Below are 23,140 nucleotides of genomic sequence, written 5' to 3' on the forward strand. Positions count from 1 at the left end.
GAGCCAAGTTTAGAAATAAGCAGCAACTACATTGCTCAGATCCCAGGAGCAGATCAGAGTTATCAGTTCTAGCTTCTAGCCCAGTCTGAAGCCTGTAAAGAAATGACCAGGGCAAGAACCCCAGGCCAAAGGAGAGCCTACAGTTCTATCTTCCTGAACCAGCTTCCAGGTTAGCTGACAGTAGCCAAGTCCACCAACAGTCTACTAGTGCTAAGACCCAAACCCAGTTCAGGAATCTGCGGACCTCAAATCAATCAAATTTTGTCCTGGATCAAACCATACTGGAAAAACTGAGCTGTCCCTGAGATTCTGGAATAACACAGCACTCAATATCCCAAGAAAGGAGCAACAAGACCATCCTGAACCTTCCCTCTAGAAGTATTCAGAGCCTAGCCCTAACACCAGATCTGAAATAAGAAAATACGCTGGAAGACTGAGCAGACAAAAAAAGAATAACACCATAAAAATCTATTATACTGATCAAGATGCTCAAGACACAGCAGCAGAAGAAAATGCTTCTAAAATATCTACCAGCAAATCCTCAAAGGAAAATGTAGTTTAGGCATAAATTCAATTAGAATTCTTGGAAGAAATGAGGTCAAAGTTGTTTTTTTTTTAAGTTTAAAATGTTTTTATGAATGAGATTGCTACAGGAAAAAATCTGGAAAAGAAATGAGAGCTCAATAAGAAAGAACAGAAAGGAAATTAACAGCTTGGCACAAGACATACAAAACCTTGCTCAAACAACAAACTCCCTGAAAATCTGAATGGATCACATAGAAGCCAATGAATCCATGAGTCAGTAAGAAACAGTAAAGCCAAGTCAAAAGACCAGATAGGGCTTTTATAGCAAAAACAAAACTGTCTTTAAAATAGATCAAGGAGAAAAAATGTAATAATTATTGGACTATCTGAATTCCAAGACCCTACACAAGAGCCTACACATCATGTTTCAAGAAATCTTAAAATAAAAAAAAAACTGCCCTGATCTCTCAGAAGCAAAGGACAGAGTGGAAATAGAAAGAATCTACCAGTCAACTACTACAAAAAGAAAAAAGTAAACAAAACTCCCCAGAAACCCAAATCCAGAGCTTCCAGGTTAAAGAAAAACATACGGCAAGCAGCCAGAAAGAAAGTATTCAAGTAGTGTGGACCCATAAGTTGGATCACATATAATTTAGCAGCAACAACCATAAAGGAGCAGAGAGCTTGGAATACAATATTCCAGAAGGCAAAGAATACAGGCTTACAACCAAGAGTAACTTATAAAGCAAAACTGAGTATACTCTTCCAGGGGAATAAATGGTTTGTAGATAGACAGACATAGAGCTATAGCTAAAGATACGTATGTAGGTGTGCGTGTGTGTGTGTTGGTACATACCCACACACATACATCCTTTAATCAGAGGCCTTGTAAACATTCCTTATAAAAAGATCAGAGCTGTGTAGAAACTCTGAAGTGCAAACACAGAAGTCAAGAGAAACATTAAAAAGAAAAACATGTAAACAACCATAAGAAACTAAACAAGAATTAACTGCTTATATTCAAATATAGGGAGTGGATATATGTGTCCTCACTATCACCAGAAATCATGGAAGGAGTCTAATTAGAAAGAAAGCATGGAAGTAGTTCTGTTATGCCTTAATAGTATAAAGAGAAGGGGCAGCTAGGTGGCGCAGTGGATAGAGCTCTGGTCTTGGAGTCAGGAGGACCCAAGTTCAAATCTGATCTCAGACAGCTGACACTTACTAGCTGAGTGACCCCGGGCAAGTCACTTAACTCCAACTGCCTCACCAAAAAAAAAAATAATAATAATAATAATATAAAGAGAAGAATGGAAAGAGAGAGGAAGAAGAATAGACTAGGGGGAAAAGTAAAGCAAAGTAAGGAAAAATCATCTCACATAATCAGGATGTGAGAGTGGATTTTTTTTACAATTTGGCTGACACTAGAATGTCAATCTCAATACAAAACACACAGAGCTGGGTACAGAAACACATTTCATTCAACAGAGAAATAAGAAAGGAAAGAAATGAGAGGGGAGAATTAGAAGGAAGGTGGATTAAGGGAGGGATCAGTCCTAAACAAAACAAATTTTAAGGACATATAAAAATATTTATAGCTCGTTTTGACGCAACAAAGAACTGAAATACGAGGAGTTATCTATCAGTTAGGGAATGATTGAATAAGTTATAGTATATGAATTTCATGGAATGCTATTATGCTGTAAGAAATAATAAAGGGGATGGTTTCAAAGAAACCTTGGAAAACTTATATGAACTGATGAAAAGTGAACAGAACAAGGAAAATAATTTATATAACACTATAGTGAAGAAAAACTATGAAATTTAGCAACTCCGATCTATATATGACTAACCACAATTCCAGAGGACTAATAACGAAACACACTACTCACTTCCTGATAGAGAGGTGAAGAGGTCAGTGGTGCAGAATGAGAAATTTTTTTGGATATGGCAAATGTAGAAATATATTTTGCTTGATATTATGCACACACATAACACACATATATGTATGTATATATACACATATACATATGTTTGTAAAAGTGTTCTATTTTTCTTTAGTTCTCAATTGGGAAGGGGATTAGGGTGAAAAGGAGAGAAGGCAGATTTTTATGATTAAAAAAATAAAATACAACATTTTTAAAAGAGCTGAAGGAAGGTCTACAACAAACAGGATGACAGAGTATGGATGAGTTACGAGCTGTACAGGTAAAGTGTTTCTCTCTATCTGTAAGATCATAAATCCACAAGCATGCTTCCCACCTCTTTGAAGAAATGTGATGAAGTATACATGAGTATAAAGAGTATAATATAAACATCTGAGTTCAGATACTGGTAATGTGTACATTTACTTTGTGAGACTACTTACTATTAAGGGAAGGTTAAGTTAGGGAGGTGAGGTCATAGGGAGAAAACAGATAGTGAGTGATACCAAAAAAAAAGGATCCATGAAATGTTAAATACACAGAAGATTGAAGAAGACAAGAGTACACATTGTTTAGTGGATGGGGCCGTTGGACTTGGAGTCAGGAAGATCTGGGTTCAAATACTGCCCCAGCAATTACTAGCTATATGATCCTCTACTTGCTTCAGTTTCTTCATCTGTAAAAAAATGAGGCTGTACTTTATGCCTCTAAGATCCCTTACAATTCTAAATCTATGATCCTATTACCCTAACACAAAAGGAGACACAAACAAGCAGGGTAGCGTTATTATTATCAAATTTAAATATGTGTATATGCATATTTATAATATATATATTTAAACTCCAGGTAACAGAAGTTCAGTTTCTTATACAATCCTCTTTTTTGGTTGTTTTTATGTTGAAATGTTCATGTTTGTTACATTCATAATGAAAAAAGAAGAGTTTAAAAATACCTTTTCTGAGGGCAGCTAGGTGGAGCAGTAGATAAAGCTCTGGCCTTGGAGTTAGGAGGACCTGTGTTCAAATCAGTCTCAGACACATGACACTTACTAGCTGTGTGACCCTGGGCAAGTCACTTAACCCTGACTGCCTCATCAAAAAAAAATAGATATATTTTCTGCACTGCCAAAAGAAAATGAATTAGTAACTGGTAAATTAAAAATTATGCATGTATTAAGATTCATAAGTTTTCTAACTTGCTAAAAATAGCATACTAGGTACCATAAAGAAATTAAGCTAAATGAGATCCACAGAAATATAATTCCAATCTAAACATGGATTAACAGATAATGTATTTTTATAAGTGCAAAAAAGAGTACAAAAAAATTTTTTTAAGTAAAAGTTTATGCTTCCTTCACAGAATGACAACAAGGGGAGAATTGGAACCAAATGCCAAACTGGAAAGAAAAAATAGATGGCTATCATGACAAAAAAAAAAGGAAATTATTACTACCAAAATGATCTAAACACATATCAAGGGTGTGTAGTTCACTTGCAAATCCTTGTGTGAATAATTTTCTAAAGTAGAGCAGTCACACAATTGCATAAAATATGTAAAAAATATAAAACCCCACTGTTTTTACTGAACCCACAAAAAAAAGCATTTGACCCAAGAAGCAAATGTTAACATCATAGAAGATTCCTCATAGATAAAATTAGATGATTTTAATAATCCTCTGATTTTCACTATCACCTGAGGATAGGGAGGACAGGAGACACATCCTCACAAAGGTGTTCATCACTGTTATGGACCATGCCCTAGGAAGAGTCTACAACAGAGTTTTTTATAGATGGTTGGGTGCTCTTGTTTGGAGAGATGTTGTGCTGGTTGCATTAAGCCCCAGTTACTACTGGGCCTCTTCATTGAGATCCACTGACATTCAAGAAACTAGCTAGGCAATCCATGGAGGGAAAACCAAAGGATGAATCCCTATTATCCAGACTATGACATGCAGGTAAAGGGGAAATCTATTCAGTCTATCAGCGCATATCTGTTACCTCTAATTCTCAGCTAACTAGAACAAATAATGAGAACTGGTCCAGAATTGAATGGGAGGAAGAGACAAATCGAACTGTACTTGGGAAATTACACTGGATTCCCAATGATTCCCAAGCTGCCCCTCACACAAAAACCCATCTCATTAACATTAATCAAGCATTTAAATGCCTACTATGTGTCAGGCTTGAAATGCTAAGTGCTGGAGATACAAAGACACAAAACAGTCTCTGCCTTCAACGAATGCGTATTCTATGGAAGGGAATCACATGTATAGATAAAAGCATAAACAAAATAAATACAAGGTCATGATCCGGTGTTATATCAGTAAAGGCCTAGTGTAAGAACTTGAACTGTATTCTGAAGGAAACAATTCTAAGACGTGGAAATGAAGAAGCAGTATGCTCCAAGCATGGAAAAGAACTGGTTAAAAGAGTTGTGTGTAAGGGACAGCAAGTAGGTCACTTTGGTGAGACCAGAGGGCACGAAGAAAAGTAATGTATAGTATTAGGCCTGGAAAGGCACCCCCTTTGACAGTAGTTCTCAGCTTTTTCTTGTGTCCCTTCAGTGGTCTAGTGGAGACTACCAACCTCTTCTTGGAAAGTATTTAAATGAATAAAATACACAGGACTGCAAAGAAAACCAATTATATTAAAATATAGTTATCAAAATATTTTTAAAAACAAATGCATGGACTTCAGGTTATTAAAATAACTCCTACTCTATGAAATTAAAATAGTGCTTCTAAAAAGAAAAGACAAAAGTAGCCGGTGTTGCAGACTGTGTGGGAAGACAGACCCACTAACATCTTGTTGGTAGAGCCAAGAATTAACTGAAAATGTTCCAAAAAAAAAATCTGGAATATGCAAAAAAAAAAAAAAATTACCAAATCATTCATTCCCTTTGATCCAGCCACAATATTGACATATCCCAAGGAGGTAAAAAAATGGAAAGATCCTGTTATACACCAAAACATTCCTAACAACCCTTTATGGCATTAAGGAAAACGACATGTCGTGCCCATCACTTGGGGAACATCTCAACAAAACTGGAGCATATGAATGCAGAGGAATATTACTGTGCCCTTAAAAAACACAAATCGAATTCAGAGAAAGATAGGAAGACTTGTATGCACTCATACAGAGCAAAGAAAGCAGAACCAAAACAGTATGGAGAACGCCTATTAAGATGTAAAGGAAAACACAAGGACTCGGATGACTTGCATGAAGCCTCCGTCCCAGAGGCCAGACGGTAACTTAAAATGCCCAAAGCAAAAAAAGAAAGACCAAGAATTGCCGGGAAATCGGTTCCCGCTTCACCCACAATTCGCGATTCTCATCTCCTCGAAAGATCATCTGCTGTTGAGATGAAGAAACTCGTGCGGGGTTGCCCAGAGAAGCGGAGACCCCCGACGGTGCCCGAGCGGCCGCTCTCTCGAACCCTCCAAGGAGAGGCTCGTGCGGCAGCTGGGACGGGAGGTTAGGGGGCACCCCCAAGGAAGGGACCCGGGAAGGGGAGCATCGGCGGCGACCCCGCCCCCCTGGCCCAGTCAGGATTCCCGGAGCTGGGAAATTACCTGTTGTAAATACTGGTTGATGGTGATGTGCGCCATGAAGGGGACAGCTCGAGGGCCGCGGGAAAGATTTCTCGGACCGAATGAGGAAGGGGAGGGGACGAAGAACTGAGAGAAGGAGCAACGGCTGCGGCCCGAACTGCTGGTTTGTAACCTGAACTTAGTTACAAGAGGCCGGGGTCAAAGGTTACGTTTGAGACAGACGTCACTTCCTTCAACAGGGCTCCTCTGGGAGGCCTGCCCCTTTTTGCCTCTTTTTGGGAGATCCACCGGACGCGTGTGCGCGCCCGCTTGTTTTTCTACCGGCTTCTGAAAGCCAGGCGTCTGAGCCTGGGGTCTGGGATGGGGAGTGTGGTGGGGAGCAGGGAGTGATGGGCTCCGGACGCACTCTGTGGCCGTTTCCGGGGTGAGGATAACTTAGGTGGAGTGAGCAGAAGGGAGGGGTCTCCGCACGTTTCTCTGGGGATTAGGGCCGGAACCACAGACCGCGGCTCCCGGGGCGGGTAGGAAGAGGGACCGAAAGTTTCCTCTCTGGAGCTCTTCTGCAAATGCCCAGCGACTGCGATTTTAGGGTTCGGTCAACTTTAAGGCTGAAGTACCAGCTGTCTGACATCGCTTCTGGTCTCGACTTAAGGAGAATTAAAAAAAAAAATTTAAAGATGTTATGTAATGCTTTTGTGACAAAGCCTGCCGTCTTAAAAAGGTTGCCTCCCTCCTCTTCCCCTGCCTCTCCATTCACCTCTTCCCTCTGGTCGCCCCACCTCTACGTCACCGGAATGGCGGCTGCCTGAGGGGCGGTCCGGCTTTTGGGCGTGCCCAGCGCAACGGCTACCAGGGCGGGTCGTTAAGAGGGGGACTTCTTACCCATCCTTGGCCTTGCCACCCTCCCCAGCGGGAAAGTCTAGAAGACTCGTGTTCCCGCGTGTAAAGCACCCCGTCCCCGCCCTAAAGGCTGAGATGGGAACACACAATGGTCGCTGCGAAGAATAGGGCGTCCGGACCTGTCGCACCTGAGGGAGGGAAGGGAGGCAGGAAAGGAAGGGGGAGGGGAGGCGGGCAGGTGAACAATAGGAAGTGTGTGCGCGCGAGTGTAGGAGGGGGAGACTGACGGTTGGGGTGGGCACGTGGGGGGCCGGCTCGTGGGGCGTCGCGCGGCAGTCACCTGGGCTGGTGGGGAGGTGGGGAATGTGTGTGTTGGGGAAGGGGAGGAAGCTGAGGAATCTGGCCTCTTGGGGGTCCGTTGGAAGCCGCGGGCTTCCCACCCGTCGGTTGTTTCCCCCACCCCGACGCTCTGAGGTCTCCTCGCTCGGCCTCTCGGCCCCATTTCTCCTGCTCTTCTGAGAAGAAGGAGGTGCCACCTTGTGAGAAGGGCCAGGCCCAGCCAAAAGTAGAGGCAGCTGGTGGGGGCAGGGAGGCGCCTCGGAGGTTTGAACCTCCGGGAGAAGTAGGAGGAGGAAGGGGGGGGCGGCGGTGGGAGGAGACGAGGAGCCCGGGGTCGGGCTGTGTAGACACGGAGCCAGCAGTGTACCAGTCAGGTCCTCACCTCGAAACGGGGCGGTAGTAGCACTGATCATTTGAATCACACAGGGAGAGGTGGGGGGGGAAGGGACCAGTAGAGAACCACCCCCTCCCCCACCCCCTTTTTCTCCCCCTCGCCCCAGTGGTCTCCCGGAGGAGATTGGTTGGAACTCCCTGAGCTGTCCCCCGCCGGGGCCTAGTTCTCACCTCCGGAGGAGGGACCGGGGCACCGGGCGGGGGGAGGAGAAGTAGGCGGAGAGACCGGGGCATTGGGGGAAGGAGGAGGAGGAGGAAGCAAGACCGGGGCCGCGGCCGGAGGAGGAAGAGGAGGAGGAGGAGGGAACGGGGCCCCGGTGGGGGGGCGGAGCGGCCGCCGCGGGTTTGTTTTCTCTGGCAGTAGACATGGCAGACGAGACCCCCAAGAAGGGGAACTTTTCGGCTCTCGTTGGACACACCAATGGCCTCACGAAACCCGCTTCCCTGGCGGCGGCCGCCGTCGCCACGAAACCCGGGGGGGGCGGGGGCAGTGGCGGCTCCTCAAAGAAATTAGTGATTAAAAATTTCAGAGGTAGGTAAGTGTGTGTAAACAAGGTGAGGGCGCGGAGGGAGGCGGGCGGGGAGGCTAGCTCGGGCCGGGCCGCGTCGTGTTGCCCCTGGGTTGCTCCCCTTTCTCCCCACCCCCAGGGCCCCGGGGAGGGCACGAGGGGGAGGGAGATTTGTGTCTTTCAGACTGACCCGTCCCATCTCCCCTCCCCCCGCGGCGCGCGCCGAGGACGGGGGGATCCGCGAGGGTGTCAGCGTGTTTTTTCCCGGTGGTACGAAAGAGAAGGGGGGGAATCGGTTTCCTGCGCCCCCCCCCCGGGCGGCGGCCCGCTATCCCGTCTCGGCGCTGCCCGAGGATTCCCCGAGCTGCATGACTTCAGCGGCAGCCAATGGGGAAGGGGCTCCGAGGAGGGCCTCCGCCTGCACGCGCTGCGGTGACCTTTGGTGACCTCGTTCAGTCGGTCAGGGCCCTCCCACTCCTGTCCGGTGGCTGAGAGATAATCCTGCTCTTCCTTCTTTTTGTCAGAAGTAACCCCTGCTCCCGCCCCCTAAGTGGCTGTCCTAGGGGTCTGGACTTATTCCCTCCAGTTATCTTGTTATGTTCATACTTAGAGAATAACAACCCAGAGAGGGGAGAGGTTAATAATGGGATACTGTAAATGGACCTTTGGTATCCTATACTTTGGTTTGTCATTGTGCGTTAAATCATTTTCCAATGTGTAGTAATAATATTCCTTGTATACTTTAGTCGATTCTGTTATCAGGAGCATTCAGAAATGTCAGTAAATCTTCACAGGTGTTGACTGTGGGAAGGTTTAATTCTCAACAGTGATTGTGGTGCTGTACATTTATTTTCTAGTGTAGAGAGAAATACAAATTGTCATTTTAACCTCCTGATCTTAAAAGCTAGATGAATTAAATGAAACATCACTTAAAAGAGAAGACATCTTTAAGGTTCATAAGAATTCAGATAGGGTCTTAAGGCTCTCCAAGCTTTTTTAGATCTCAGCAATAATACTCATCACTCCTTGAAAGACTATTTGACTTTTTTAAACTGGTTTGGCTAGTCTAAAAGCTTTTGTGATAAACAAGTACTGTGGTAGTGTACTTTATTTGATAGTGTTTTTATCAAATGCAGCTTTAGCAGTTTTCCCTCATTATTCTTGTAGAGTTGATAAGTGAGCCTAAACACCATGGATTTTGATACATGTCTATAAAGGCCTGTTAATCATATGAGGCAAAGGTGTAGTGGATAGTTGACCTTGAAGTCAGGTCAAGTTCTGTGTCTGATACTAGCAGTGTGACCATGTGCAAGTCATTCAACTTCTCAGTGCCCTAGAAACTCTTAAATACTTTGACAGTTGCACCTGGAAAGGGAATTAGCACATTAGGAGTTCCCTACCACAATGAAATTACAAGCCCAGACCATTTCCACTCTCCTAAAAAAGTATCATCCAGTATTGTTAACAAGTATCACTACAGCAGAAAAGTGCTACTACTTTCTGTGATGGTACTAGATATATAATGATTCATTTTTCTACCAGTTTATACAAACTAGCCATAGTGTTAGGAAATAAGCTTCTTTAATATGTAATGTATACTAGTAATGGAGTCAAGAGAATTTATCCATTACTGAACACTTCAAATAAGTACTTAAATTTTAAATCGTCATTATTTGGAGCTCGGTATAGTTATATCTTTATTAAGTAAGCTTTGTTAAATAAGACAAACTATAAACCTGCATTTTGCTTGAACTTATCTTTACCCAAGTATCATGTTATTGCTAGATATATTTATAAAGTTGATTTCTGTGTTAACCTAATATGCCTATTGTTTTGAATGCACAGTTTGGTAGGCTTTTTAAAACGATTGGCTATAAGCAAGCTGTTTTCTGTTTATTTTGTATCCGGTTTTATAGACAGACCGAAGTTGCCAGATAATTACACTCAGGATACATGGCAGAAACTTCATGAAGCAGTTAGAGCCATACAAAGTAGCACCTCCATTAAATATAACCTTGAAGAACTCTACCAGGTAAGTGCTCAAATGCCAGTGGGGCAGAGTTTTGGTAGAATGTTAGTATTTGTTAAATTGAGAATATCAGATTTTCTTCTACTTACAGAATGCTTAGGCTTGATCAGGAGAGTGTTCTGTTTTTAATGCCAACTCTTGAAAGCTTCATTATTCTTATAGCTGGGTGAGTGAGCAAAACTCTTCAAATTCCCATTTTCCCTCCCAAAGTATAACAGTAAAAGGTAAATTTTATCATGACACAAAAAGATCTTATTCCTGTTTCAGAGATTTAATATAAATAAGGCCTCTTAGCAAATGTAAGACAGAGTTTTCATTGCATTTGGTGCAAAAATGGTAGCAGTCTCTTGCTGAAGTATGAACATTGGCAGTGGATATTTTAATTTGAAGTAGACATTATTCACTATGCTTTTTTAACTGTGAAGAACTCAAGAATTCATTGTCAACTGTCTTAAACAATTGGAAGAAAGTGGATTTTAAGGACGCCTGTTTTACCTTTACTGTGGTTTTTATTTTTCAGGCCTATGATGCTCAGATCTAATGCAAAGCTCCTTTTTTCTGCTTAGTATGACACCTAGTATGATCTTGCTGGTGATATCTCACAAATGATATAGAACTCATTTGGAACCTGCAGATTGCCTACATAGGGGTAAATTCTTTTTATAGTGCTGCATGATTGTGTTTTTATTTCTCCTGTATTTAAGTATTAAAGTCAAATACTTGAAAAAAAACTTTAAACATGCAACATTGTAAAAAAAACAAAAAGAAAAAAAAACCCAACCCAATACAAGACATGTGCAGATTGTCCTAGGTCAGTAGGCAAACTGTAACTTCCACCTAACTTTGAAACAAAAATGAAGTCACCAACAGGTAGCATTCGAGGAAGACTGAGGGCTGTATTAAAATACAGATCTTAACAGTAACATCCTCCCAGAATAAATCATATCTGATAAGTAAGATGTTTCTTTATACTAAGCATTCAACCTATAAATCTAAATTCTTTGAAGTAACTACCTTGGAGCTATCCTGTGAACATTATGAATTTGGCGTTGTGGTGTAGAGTAGCTCTGAACGTGAAATTTCTTGAAACTCAAGATTTCACAGGAGTCCGAACAATAGGAGATGGAATTAGGACTAATAATATAAAGTACTGCTCTTGCAGTCCCATAAAGAAGAAGCCCCTTAGTGGGCCTTCATGGGCAATAATGATGATTTTCACTTTTGTCTTTGTATCTGTGGCACCTAGCACAGTTCCTGGCATATAGTATGTGTTTAATAAGTGCTTATTGATTGTAAGAAGTTGCTCTTCATATTTTCAATGAATACTGATTCTACAGACTAATTTGTTTAGAGAGAGCTGCAAATCTCTTTTGAGCATCTATACACTGGGGAGGAAATGCATGAGTGCTTCTCTTGTTATATTGTGGATTTAGCTGTAATGCAATCCTTTAATATGGACTTTGAGGATTGTAAAATGTCAGGGCTCCTAGAGCATTAAATGATTGCAATGGGGTCTCAAGTGGCACAAAGCACTTTTTTAACCCATATTTTTCTGTCATCTGATAATTCTTATTAGTAAATTTAGATTGTAGGAATTATTTACACCATCTAAAATTAGCTGGAGTTCTGTTGAAAATAAAGTTATTTCAAATATACTTATGTATTTCAGGAATTCCTGATTTCATCTGTGGGTCCTGGTATCAATCCAACATTAATTCAGTTCTGTTTAGTGTAGATAAGCATCCAGAGTTGCTGTGGCCAAAAAAAACAAAAACAAAAAAACTTCATCTCTTAACTATGTTTGATGATTAGTCTCTCCAAACATAGCTAGATAGGTCCTCAGGTGACAAACTCTGAACCTTTTCATTTTGGTAGAGAGTTAACAGAGACTATATTCTTCTTGAATTATGAAAACTCTTGTTCACCTGACCTACAATGATGCTTTGAGGTGAGACTTTAGTGGATGTTTTTAAGCACACGAAGATAAAATACAGTATTAATTGTATATCAAAGGTATGTGGTACTCTCCACTAAGAGTAATTTTTTGCTTTGAAAACTCATTAACAAACAGCTTTTCAGCACTTATTATACACTTGGTCAGCTTTTTGTCTTCATTATGATGTTTTCATTACCTTCAACTAAGCTTTCAAGCTATACTATTTTTTATTCCTGTTTCTCAAGCTGCTTAATTTATGGTATACTTTCCCCCATCTGACAATTTTCAATATCATCTTTTCAAAGGGGGACATTTTCTTACCAATCTTGTCATTTAGTTTGCATGATAGCTAAAATATATGTGATGTATATAACCAACATAATGTGGTTCATCATATTAAGTATTTGGATGTACAGAAGGTCAAGTTGTCCCCTAGGGAAAAGGGAAACTTGCCTGAAAACTCTGTGTCTCTTGTTTCTCAGGAATTCCCTCACTTAACATAAGTAGTTTATAATTACATTTTCCCACTGTTTCGCGTAAACTTATTCGTATAACTTCTCATATCTATGGAAGCTCCTCTCAAGTTTAAAATATTTATTTTTGCATATTGCCAGCATACCAATAAGAATACAGTTGCTTTTAATTGAGATGTTTGATTGTTGATATTTAATGCCTGTCCAGATTGCCTAATCTCAAAATTGATGACAAAGAAATATTGAATCTTGTTTCAAATATGTAGTAGCATCACTTGCCATAATTTGAAAGGTAGTGAGCTAGGATCTAATACTCATTTATCTAATACTGAAGAAGAATTTCAGATACTAAAAGTCCCCTTTAATAAGTCTCCAATGAGTTTTAGCCAGGTGTTCTGATTATTTTAAACAGAAGTTAACACTATTTTGATTCATAAAGGACATTCCTAACAAGTCCATTTTCTTGACCTTAACATTAAGTTATCAACAAAAATTGCATACGAAATAATTTTAAAGTGACTTGATCCCCTTAACTCCATTATGGTTCATAATCAAAATTGATTCAGGAGTGAATTCTATTAAAATGATTGGGTTCTGGGATCGCTATTCCCATGAATTACAGATTATAGAGCTGTCAAGAAAGAACTTTTTAATAAAGTCCTACATCAATTCTATGGATTATCAAGTGGTGAGGCTTATCTGACCTTTCTTTGTTCTCCGTAAAGATTAATAGTAAGTTAACCATCATTTTATGTGTTGTTATTTGCTGTGCAATATCTGCACTGACCAGTAGCATGCCCTGTGTTGGGATGGTGAGAAATTTATTCACATGCCTATTATAGAGAAAGTTATGTCCATAACTTTATTTTTGTCCTCTTGAATAATATGGTGTTCACATCTATCACATAAATCACAGTATCTTCTCTGTGGAGACTGGTAAGGCATTTTCAAAATCATTAGTCCAGTGGGGCAGCTAGGTGGTTTAGTGGATAGAACACTGGCTGTGGAGTCAGGAGGACCTGAGTTCAAATCCAGCCTCAGACACATAATACTTCCTAGCTGTGTGACTCTGGGCAAGTCATTTAACCCCAATTGCATCACTAAACACACACACACACACACACACACACACACACCACACACCCCAAAAAACAAAATCATTGGTCCACAAAGGCACACGCACGCGCGCGCGTGTGTGTGTGTGTGAGAGAGAGAAAGAGAGACAGAGCAGGTCTGTTCTACTAAATCTTGTTGACATAATTATTAGCTATATCTTATGTTATTCATCAGCAGTGGCTGTTTAACACTGGTCTTTATTAAAGTATCAGCAATGCAATCAGTCCCCAGATCTAATAGGGTTTTGCTTGTTTTTGTTTCATAAATAGGGACTTGAAGAAAAGGTAATGAAAATTGGCAATTTACATAGTTAGAAATTTGCTTATCTCCAGTGTTAAGAAGATCTGTTTTGGAGAAATCAATCTTTAACTAAAAATTCAATTTTAGCAAGACCAGGACAAAAACTTCACCACATTTTAGAACACAGAAAGCTAGTAATAAAATAATTCATGTTGATATATTGCTTTAAGCTTCCAGAGTGCTTGACTTAAAACAACCCTGTGAGGTAGATATTAGAAATATTTTTGTCCGTACTTTTCACATGAATAAATGGATGCTTTGAGAGAGTGAATCCCTTGCCCTTGATTAGACAGTTAGTATCTGGGGCAGAATTCAAATCCAGCTCTTCTGACTCCCAAGCCTGACACTTGAGTTACTATGGCAGGCTACCTCTAAGTTAAGCCTAGGGAGTTAACTTTAGACTTTTATATTTTCATGCACAGTGGAGATATATCTAAATACAATAAAAGGCTATGCTGATTTTCTTTTGACTGTTGGGGTTGTTGAACAACATCGTTAATGATTATCATGTGGTAATGATTGTAAAGATATGTGAGAAAAGGGAGAATTGAAGAGTTATGGATGATGTAGAACTGAAACTCAGGAGAGAGACAGGCTGGGTTTTTGGTTGTTTTTTTTTAACTCTGGCAGTTATTATGCAGATCATAATTAAACCCATATTAGAAGCTTATGAGGTCATTAAGCAAGAGAGTGTAGAAATAAAAGTGTCTGGAACAGTGCCTCAGAGTATGCCCACTATTAGGGTATGTGATATGGATAATGATATGAGACTAAAGAATGATTGGACAGGAGGTAGAAAAACTGGGAGAAAAAATGGTATCACATAGAGATGTCTTGAAAATCTGAGGTTGGAGAAAATGCTGTCAGATTTAGTGGTAAAAGAGATAACTATTTACTTGACTGACTTAATATTATCAGAAACTAAGTTGCAAAGGATTGAGAAGAGAGGAAGTGAAGGCAACAAATATAGACAGTTGTGTTTTGTTTTAGAATTTGGCTAGGAAAGAGGAGATGGTGGGATCTGGTGATGGATTTTAAAGATGGGGGAACTTGGGTGCTCTGGAGATACAAAGATTTAAAAAATGAAATACTACCTTCAGGTTTATAATTTAACTATAATGTAGCATATATTCATTCATTTAACAAATATGTACCTACAGTGTTCAAGGCATTGTGCCAAGTAATGGGGATCAAAAGACAAAAATGAAATGTTTCCAGTTCTCAGAATTCATAGTCTACTGTTGTGGGGATAATATGGCATGTGCCAATAAATATAAGATAGACAATTAGGGGGTTAAAGGAAAGACCAGACAAAATGCTACTTTGTTTAGAGAGAAAACAAAATTGTCCTAGGGAATCATGGGAAATCTCTAGAGGAAGTTGCTTCTGAAGTATAAGGAACATGAAAGGTGGCTGTAAGTACATGAGTACAGGAGAACCCTTCAGTTTTCTCCATGCCAAATAATGATCAATAAATCCAGTGAGAAACTAGTTAAGTGACTTTTTTTCACCCCAGAACTTCACAGGAGGTGTGCCAAAAGCCTGAGGGCAATAAGAGTGGAGGCCCCAAGCAGCAAAATCATTGGCAAAGCAGGGTAGCCTTCCAGCTGCACAAGGCTGTGTTCAATGGAAGCAAGTGTTAAGAGATCCCCAAGGAAGCACCAGGGGAGTCAGATACCCCAGGCCTAGGAGGCTCCCTAGTATCTTGTCCTGAGGTGCCAGAGAAGAGCCTGAAAAGCTAGTGTTCTGGACCTCCAAGATCCCAGCGGCTATAACTCTCAGCAGGTGGAGCTCAGTACAGGAAGCCAGGACACACAAGGTGACCACTTCACTCACAGGCTTATCGGGGTAGAGGCTGACCCCACTGTGAAACCACAATTCAGTAAGTGAAGTAAAAATTAATAGATCAAAGAAAACGCTAACTAGTATCAACAAATACTGTAAATATAAAGATCTCCAGAAAGAAAGAACAACTCTTAGTTGTAAGCAAAGACCCTTCCCCCAAGAAAAAGATGGACTTCCCACAAGTACTACATGAATTCCTGGGAGAAATGAAACAAGATAAAAAATGAAATAAAAGCTTTAGAAGAGAACTGGGAAGAATAAATAGAAGAGAAAATATGGTAAACCCTTATCCAAGTAAAAGATTCCCTGAAACCTAAACTTAGACCAAACAAATCAAGGACTGCATAAGACAGGAAGAAATATTAGAACAAAAACTAAAGAATGAAAAAAAAGAAGAAAATATAAGATATCTAATGTAAAAAAAAAACTGAAAAAAATACAGGTCAGAGAGAGATGATTTAAGGATCACTTGGACTTCCTTAAAACCATGTTGTTTTTTAAAGCTTGCACTCTTTCAGTTGTCATGAAGCATTTATGTAGTGCCAGCTATGTGCTGGGACCTGTGCTAAGTGCTTTACACGTATTGTCTCATTTACTTCTCATAACAACCTGGGAGGTAGTTGCTATTATTAGCCTCATTTCACATATAAGGGAACTGAGGCAGACAGAGGCTAAGTGTAACTCAAGTCTTCCTAACACCAAGCCCTTTATCCAGTGTGCCCCGTATTTCAAAAATTATAAAACTGCCTACCTCTATTACAACCAGAGGGCAAAGTAAAGATAAAAAGAAAAGTGTATATTGATGACCTCATGAAAAAATTGCAAAGGGAAAAAGGGCCAGGTATGTCATAGCCAAAATCCAAAACTGCAACATAAATGAAAACGAAGAAAGAAAAAACATATTGAAGCAGTTTTAAGTATACTTACTTAAGACCTAGTTATAAACAAGAGCAAATCTTAGAGTATGGTATTCAAAAAGGCAAAAGACAGGGGCTTACAACCAAGAATAACTTCCTTCTTCAAAGCTGAGTATAATTCTAGAGAAGAAATGGATTGGAGCCCTTTCAAGTATTTCTAATGAAAAGACCAGAGCCCAGTAAGATCTTTGACATACAAACATGAAAGCCAAGAAAACGTGGAATGATAAATTCATTTGAGCAATTGGAAGAGACTATATGATGGTATAAGGTTAGCATTATACCAGAAGGGAAACTCAAACCAAACTTTTAACTTCTAGACTAAAAAGATAGAGCCTCCTGTAGGAGGGCACTCTAATATTCTTGTCACATATGTGGATATCTGAAGAACTTATTCTATGGAAGAAAAAGTGTGGTAATTTATCCACTGAAAACTTTTTCAAAGTAAATTAGTATGGATTTTTTAATATGAAAAAGAAATTTCTAAGAACCTAAAGCTAAAATCAAAGAAGAGGTATTTACAGCCTCTCTTTTAAAATGGTGAAAGACTAATGTTTTGAAGATTGGATGAACAAAAGTGAAGGAGCAGCCTAAAAATCGTTGTTCAAAGGGACCAAAAACTACAGAAATCACCAAGATATTTTCAATGGTATTCACAAAGCTTGTGAAGTTTTGGGCTGTAATGTCATTCAAGATCCATTTCTTGGAATCAGATATGCACTTTAGAAAAAAAAATTTCAATTATCAAGCATTTAACTTTTCTCACTCTTATCTCTCCCTCTTCCCCCCGTAAAAATCCCCCTTGTAACAGATAAGCATAGACAAGCAAAACAAGTTCCCCTCATTGCCATGTCTAGACCTGTCTCATTCTACATGTTAGTAGCATTCTTTAGCATAGGTCCTTTGGAATCATGGTTGATCATTGCAATCATTACATTGCATTGGCATTGCAGAATTTGTAAGTGTTTCTAAGTTGTTTTTATCATGTTAATATAATATAAATTTTTTTCCTGACCCTGCTTACTTCATTCTCTATTCATAGAAGTTTTCCCAGGTTTCTCTGAAACTACTTCTTTATTTCTTTCAGCACAATAGTTTAGGCCAGGGTCATTACTGTCTGTTACATACAAACTGTGGTTGGTAACAAATGCATTCCCATATTTTATCTCTTTGTGATCTTTTAATATCGGCCTTGAGTATAAAAAGGTATTGGTCAATTTATAGGCGCTGTAGAAGCCAGAAGAATAGGATCCTGTAAAGTTTACCTTACTCAGGACCGTAGCCAGGGTTACCAGAGTTCTCTGGGCATGTAACCTTTTTCTTCTTTTTGCCTTCCATCTTCACCATCAGAGAAAAGAGTACAACCTCTCTTTCCTGCAACCTGATTTTTTTTTTAACCTGAGAAAGTCATATACCAAATTTATTGCAAAAAGACCCACAATCCCAGCAGTTGTCTTATCGATAGGATTTCTGGTAGCGAGCCCAGGCCCCAGGACCACCAAACTTCTTGGACTCGGAGCATCGAGGGTCAGCCACCAGTGGAGTTTGGTCATACTGGATAAGGATGTCTTTTATTTGCTTCTTGGAGGCCTCATCCACATATTTCTGGTAATAGGCCACCAGGGCTTTGGAGATGGACTGCCGGATAGCATAAATCTGGGCAACGTGGCCTCCTCCTTTCACACAGACTTGGATATCTACTCCAGCAAAACATTCCTTGCCTAGTAGGAGGACAGGCTACAGCAGCTTGTACTGCAGGGTGCGAGGGTCAATCATCTCCAGTGGTCACCCATTCACCTTCATCAGCCTATTGCCTCTCTTGCAGTGGGCCACAGCGGTGGCAGTTTTCTTTCGTCCAAAGACCTGGACGGACTGGAGCAGCCCCTTGGATGGCATGCTGCTGGCGGGCAGCGCAAACCCAGAGCGGGCTGGAGGCAGTGGCAGCGGTGGTGATGGCGGCAGAAGCGGGAGACTGGAGCTCCTCACCCGCACGGCGCCGAAGCATGAAAGGGCCAACCTGATTCTTTCTCACCATTGCCAGTCTGTTTTGTCTTTTGACTGTAAACACACATACATGGTACATAGATAATCTTCAGGTATCAATAGACCCTGATTTATGAATGCAATGTAACTCTCTCCAACTATTTTTTCAAATGCCAAAACATATCTTTAAATATTCTGCTTAGTTGTAAGGATGAGAGGGTAATCTTTTGCCCAGTGACAAAATGTAGTCCAAAGAGATAATGCAGGTAGATAAGAGAATCCTTTGAGATTAATTTGACTGGAATAAAAGGGAAATAAGCATTCCTGTTAGTCCTTGCAAGGCAAGAAAAGCCAGGTTGTCATGAGCTAGGTCTAACAGTACTGATTAGGAAGAGTTGTATTAACATAAGAAGAGCAGATAACTTTGATATTTTGATGGATCTGTGGTTTCTAATGTGGGCACTACCTCCCACAATGCTTAAGCAATCCAAGTCCATCCTGACTGATTTATGTCCTTCTATAACTACTCCACAAGCAGTCCATCCAACATCCTGGCTAGAGCTCTTCCTCTACTTCCCTTGATGTTAGCTAAAATGGAGCATTAGGTTGGCCATCAGTTCTGTCTTTCTACTTCTAACATCTTTTCTAGTGCTCTATCTCTGATGCTATCCTTTACGTTCTGTTTTTCCTTTGTCTAAACAACTCAGTCCCAATTTCTGAACTTGTCTAATACTTTTATTGGAATGAGTTCGTCCTTACAGGTGTCTAGGCATAACTTATAAATACCATTGCTTATCCAAGGGGTATATTGCGTTATCATATAATTAACCATTTTCCACATCATGAGGGAGATTTATTTCTAAACATTAGATTGGAAGCAAATCAATCCATATTTGAGAGCTTACTATGTGCAAGGCACTATGCCAAATTCTGTGAGCACATAAAGAAGGAGTTTAAAGTATGTGCATGTGAAAAGATTACTAGCAATTCATTACGTATGCTAAATGAATGATATGAGAAATAGAATCTAAAACCATAATTGCCATTAAAATACATATTAAGTACTTGCATGAACACTCCAGAAATCACTTATCTCTCCCTGTTTCATGAGCTCCAAAAGGTATTTCCCAACTCTAATATTTTGACATTACAGATTGGTGTGTTTTTCCCCCCCTGGTTATCATAAAGGTTGTCCCCAAATTGTTCACCTCAAAACAAAATAAATTCAGTGTAATTTAATTGTTAATTAAATATTTGCTGAATAGGACTTTGAGTAGGGAGAGGAATTGTAAATCTCTTGAAATTATAAAGATACAAGTGTCACAACTGAAATGATGTATAGTTGTTTCTTTAAGATATATGCTTAGCTGCAGATCTATATTACTTCCATATCAGTGCTTTTTGAAAAAGAAGATGCGAAGAGACCCTGCCCCCTGCCTTCAACTGAGCTTTGCCTCAGTTTATGCCAGTAATGAATACTCTGCATGTATTTTGCAAGGGATGCATTACGTAATATTTCTGTAGAGTTCATTAATGATCTATGGCAGGGGAAATTGTATAGCCTTTTTGTAAGGTTACCTTTGGTAAAAGAATTTAATGGAAGATTTTTGCTGACTGTATTTGATAAAAGAGCAGTATATATAATGTATTAGAAAGAAGCATATACTTACAGAACTTGATAAGATTCTCTTAGATCAATGCAAGATGATAACTAGAAGAATGTTGAGATTATAAAACTGAGTGTAAGTACTTTAGATGAATCCTTTATAATGAGTTTAAAATTGTGAATGACTCTAAAGATGAAATAGTGTAGTTCTCTATTTGACAGAGAGAAAAAGTGATCTATATTTACATTTCTGCGTGTCAGCATAGTCCCCGTATTTAACACTTTTAATAGTTGTATAATTTATTGGCCAGCCATTCCCCTATTTGGAGGCATTGTTGGAGAGGAGGGAGGAGTGTACATGTATACACATAGATACTTATGTTATGAATACTACTGCTGTGAACATCTCTATGCTTTGGGTCTCTGATCTCATTGTTATGGATATTCCTTCAAGGGAAATCTTGCAATATAGAAGCATTTTTTCCCTAGGCAATACTTGCCCAGTGCATTCTGTTGGTAACTAGCTCAGCAGTTTCTCTTTATGCAGAAAACTCAACAGTACATTTTATGATGGTAGAGATTGTGTTTAGGCTCTCAAATCTTATATACAAATTTCTTTTTTGGTTATTTCCTTGGAGTATATTCAGATATATTCATTTATTTTTGTCAAAGTTTCACTCACCAGTAACTCCAGTTTTCTATTTGATAAATATTTGATATTTCTTTTATATGGATTAAAATTAATAGATTACCAGTATCTATGCTTCGTGTGGGATTCAAGCCATATATTGATTATAGTTCAACCATAGTACTTTTTCAGCTCATGTTTTTATTACTTTTTTTTTTGTATTTTATATATGTGTGTGTGTGTATGTGTAGGGTTTTTTTGTTTTGTTTTTATTTTGTTTTGGTGAGGCGATTGGGGCTAAGTGACTTGTCCAGGATCACACAAGCTAGTGAGTATCATGTGTCGGAGGCCGGATTTAACTCAGGTCCTCCTGACTCCAGGGCCAGTGCTCCATTCACCGCGCTACCTAGCTGCCCCTACTTTTGTATATCTTAAGAATAAAATTATTGATAATCACATTTAAGTAAAATTTACCTACCTCCCTGTATTTATAATACTAGCTCAGCGCCAAATCCCAACACAAAAAAATGAAGTCAGAGCCAGTTATATCCATGTCCAAAGATGTGCACAAAGCAAGAAAGGGAACCAAAATGTTATTTTTGTTTTCCTCCTATTTTTGTCAGGAAATTTGAGTAGGGGCAAGGGAGGATATTTTGAGATATTTCAGGAGTGGTGCTAGCTATATCCATCAGAGAAACCCATTCCTTTTCTGGTATGTAAGCGCTTTAGATGCTTTAATTCTGCAGCAAGTTATCTACATGCAGTTGCAATTAAGTGATTGCAAAATTGGTAACATTAAATAATATTTGCCCTGAGTTAAAATGTAAGAAATAATGAATTTATGAGATATTTTATTCACTAAATATTTGTTAACCACTTACTATGTGCAAGGGAAATACTTGAACACTATCTCTTTTTTTATGCTAATGTAAATATAAATAACTGAAAATAGATATATTTTTCACTGTAGGCTGTTTATCGTTCCTTTTGCTTTCAGGCTGTTGAAAATCTCTGTTCTTACAAAGTGTCCCCAACACTCTACAAGCAACTTCGACAGGTTTGTGAAGATCATGTCAAAGCACAAATCCTTCAGTTCAGAGAATATCCTTTTTTTTTGGCTTATAAAATTATGTCTTCAAAACCCTCGTTACCTTATAGAAGAGGATAATTTTAGATTTGTTTTATGTATTGAATTATTAAAGTAACAAGTTTTTGCAATGCCATTACTGTAGTATTTTTCATCACCTGAAGGTTAATAGGATGTTCTTGTTAAATTAAAGTACTGGATATACAAATAGTTGCCAAAAATTGGTCTTGTAGATTGAGCTCTTGCATTTTAACTTTTTTTTTCTCATTTCCTCACTTATTCTTCTATACAAATTTTATTATTTTACTGTATGTGGTCTATGTTAAATTATGTTTCTATCTATGTACTGTGATGTGTAGAGCATTAAGGTGATCATCATTGAATTCTTATGATGTCATATTTAATTATTCTCCCGCTGATCATAGAGCTATAAAGTACTTCCTTGTGTTCTCTCTTTTTGTTTTTAATGATGTGACCTTTTATATTTAGATTACTCATTTATTTGGAGTTTATTGTGGTATATAGAAGGAGCTGCTGATTAAAACTATTGACTGCTGAACTGCTTTATGGTTTTCCTAGCAGTTTCTGTGGAATAGGGAGTAATTACCCCAATGATTTGTGTTCCTGGTTTTATTGAAACCTGGAATACTATATTCATTTACTCTAGAACTTTCTTGTCTCTTCTGATCTACCTTTGTGTTTTGTTTTTCACTAGTACCTAGTTATTTTAATGATTGCTGCTTTGTGTTGTGTAGCTGGAGGTCATGTTAGGTTCCCACTCCACACTGAAGAAAAAATGAAGTTTTTCCTTATTTCACTTGAAATTCTTATCACATTTTGGTATTAACATCCAGCTACTTCCGTGGATAATGAGATTATAACTTATGAGCACAGCTTATGATATTTGAGTTAATCATTTAAATGATTTCTTCCTCAATATGTATAGGTATCCCCAAAACACAGAATCTTTTTTGATGATATTGTGAACTTAGGTAATTTCTTAAGTTGGCCTGCACAAAAGGCATTTTATGGCATGAGACCTAGGATTTATACAATTAACTCTATCATGTCGATATGGAGGCTTATTTACTGTTACTCTCTGTCTCTTCCAAATACTCTCTTGACCCAGAACGTAGAAG

At 39.3% G+C, this 23,140-nt stretch overlaps 2 protein-coding genes and 1 pseudogene across 7 annotated transcripts in view; 1 reads left to right on the forward strand and 2 right to left on the reverse strand.

Moving 5' to 3' along the window:
* Nucleotides 1-7,055, reverse strand: part of PCID2 (PCI domain containing 2) — a 45,598-nt gene extending 38,543 nt beyond the window's left edge. Inside the window, exons 1-2 of one of the 4 annotated variants that reach the window (XM_078147335.1) lie at nucleotides 6,988-7,055; nucleotides 6,022-6,646 (exon numbers count right to left, since the gene is read on the reverse strand). In XM_078147335.1, coding sequence (XP_078003461.1) covers nucleotides 6,022-6,057 — 36 coding nt within the window. In that variant the 5' untranslated portion in view covers nucleotides 6,058-6,646; nucleotides 6,988-7,055. The remainder of the gene's footprint in view (nucleotides 1-6,021; nucleotides 6,647-6,987) is intronic. The other 3 variants (XM_078147336.1, XM_078147337.1, XM_020965154.2) reach the window with 3 other exon arrangements.
* A 152-nt stretch (nucleotides 7,056-7,207) lies between these two features.
* CUL4A (cullin 4A) overlaps nucleotides 7,208-23,140 on the forward strand; it is a 65,090-nt gene continuing 49,157 nt past the window's right edge. Inside the window, exons 1-3 of one of the 3 annotated variants that reach the window (XM_078147334.1) lie at nucleotides 7,208-8,104; nucleotides 9,998-10,113; nucleotides 21,912-22,015. In XM_078147334.1, the coding sequence (XP_078003460.1) occupies nucleotides 7,939-8,104; nucleotides 9,998-10,113; nucleotides 21,912-22,015 (386 nt within the window). In that variant the 5' untranslated portion in view covers nucleotides 7,208-7,938. The remainder of the gene's footprint in view (nucleotides 8,105-9,997; nucleotides 10,114-21,911; nucleotides 22,016-23,140) is intronic. The other 2 variants (XM_078147332.1, XM_020965149.2) reach the window with 2 other exon arrangements.
* Nucleotides 18,104-18,608, reverse strand: LOC110193397 (small ribosomal subunit protein uS9 pseudogene; annotated as a pseudogene).

Source organism: Phascolarctos cinereus, unplaced genomic scaffold (assembly GCF_003287225.1).
Source record: "Phascolarctos cinereus isolate Bilbo 61053 unplaced genomic scaffold, phaCin_HiC Scaffold_7;HRSCAF=346, whole genome shotgun sequence".
Taxonomy (NCBI): Eukaryota; Metazoa; Chordata; class Mammalia; order Diprotodontia; family Phascolarctidae; genus Phascolarctos; species Phascolarctos cinereus.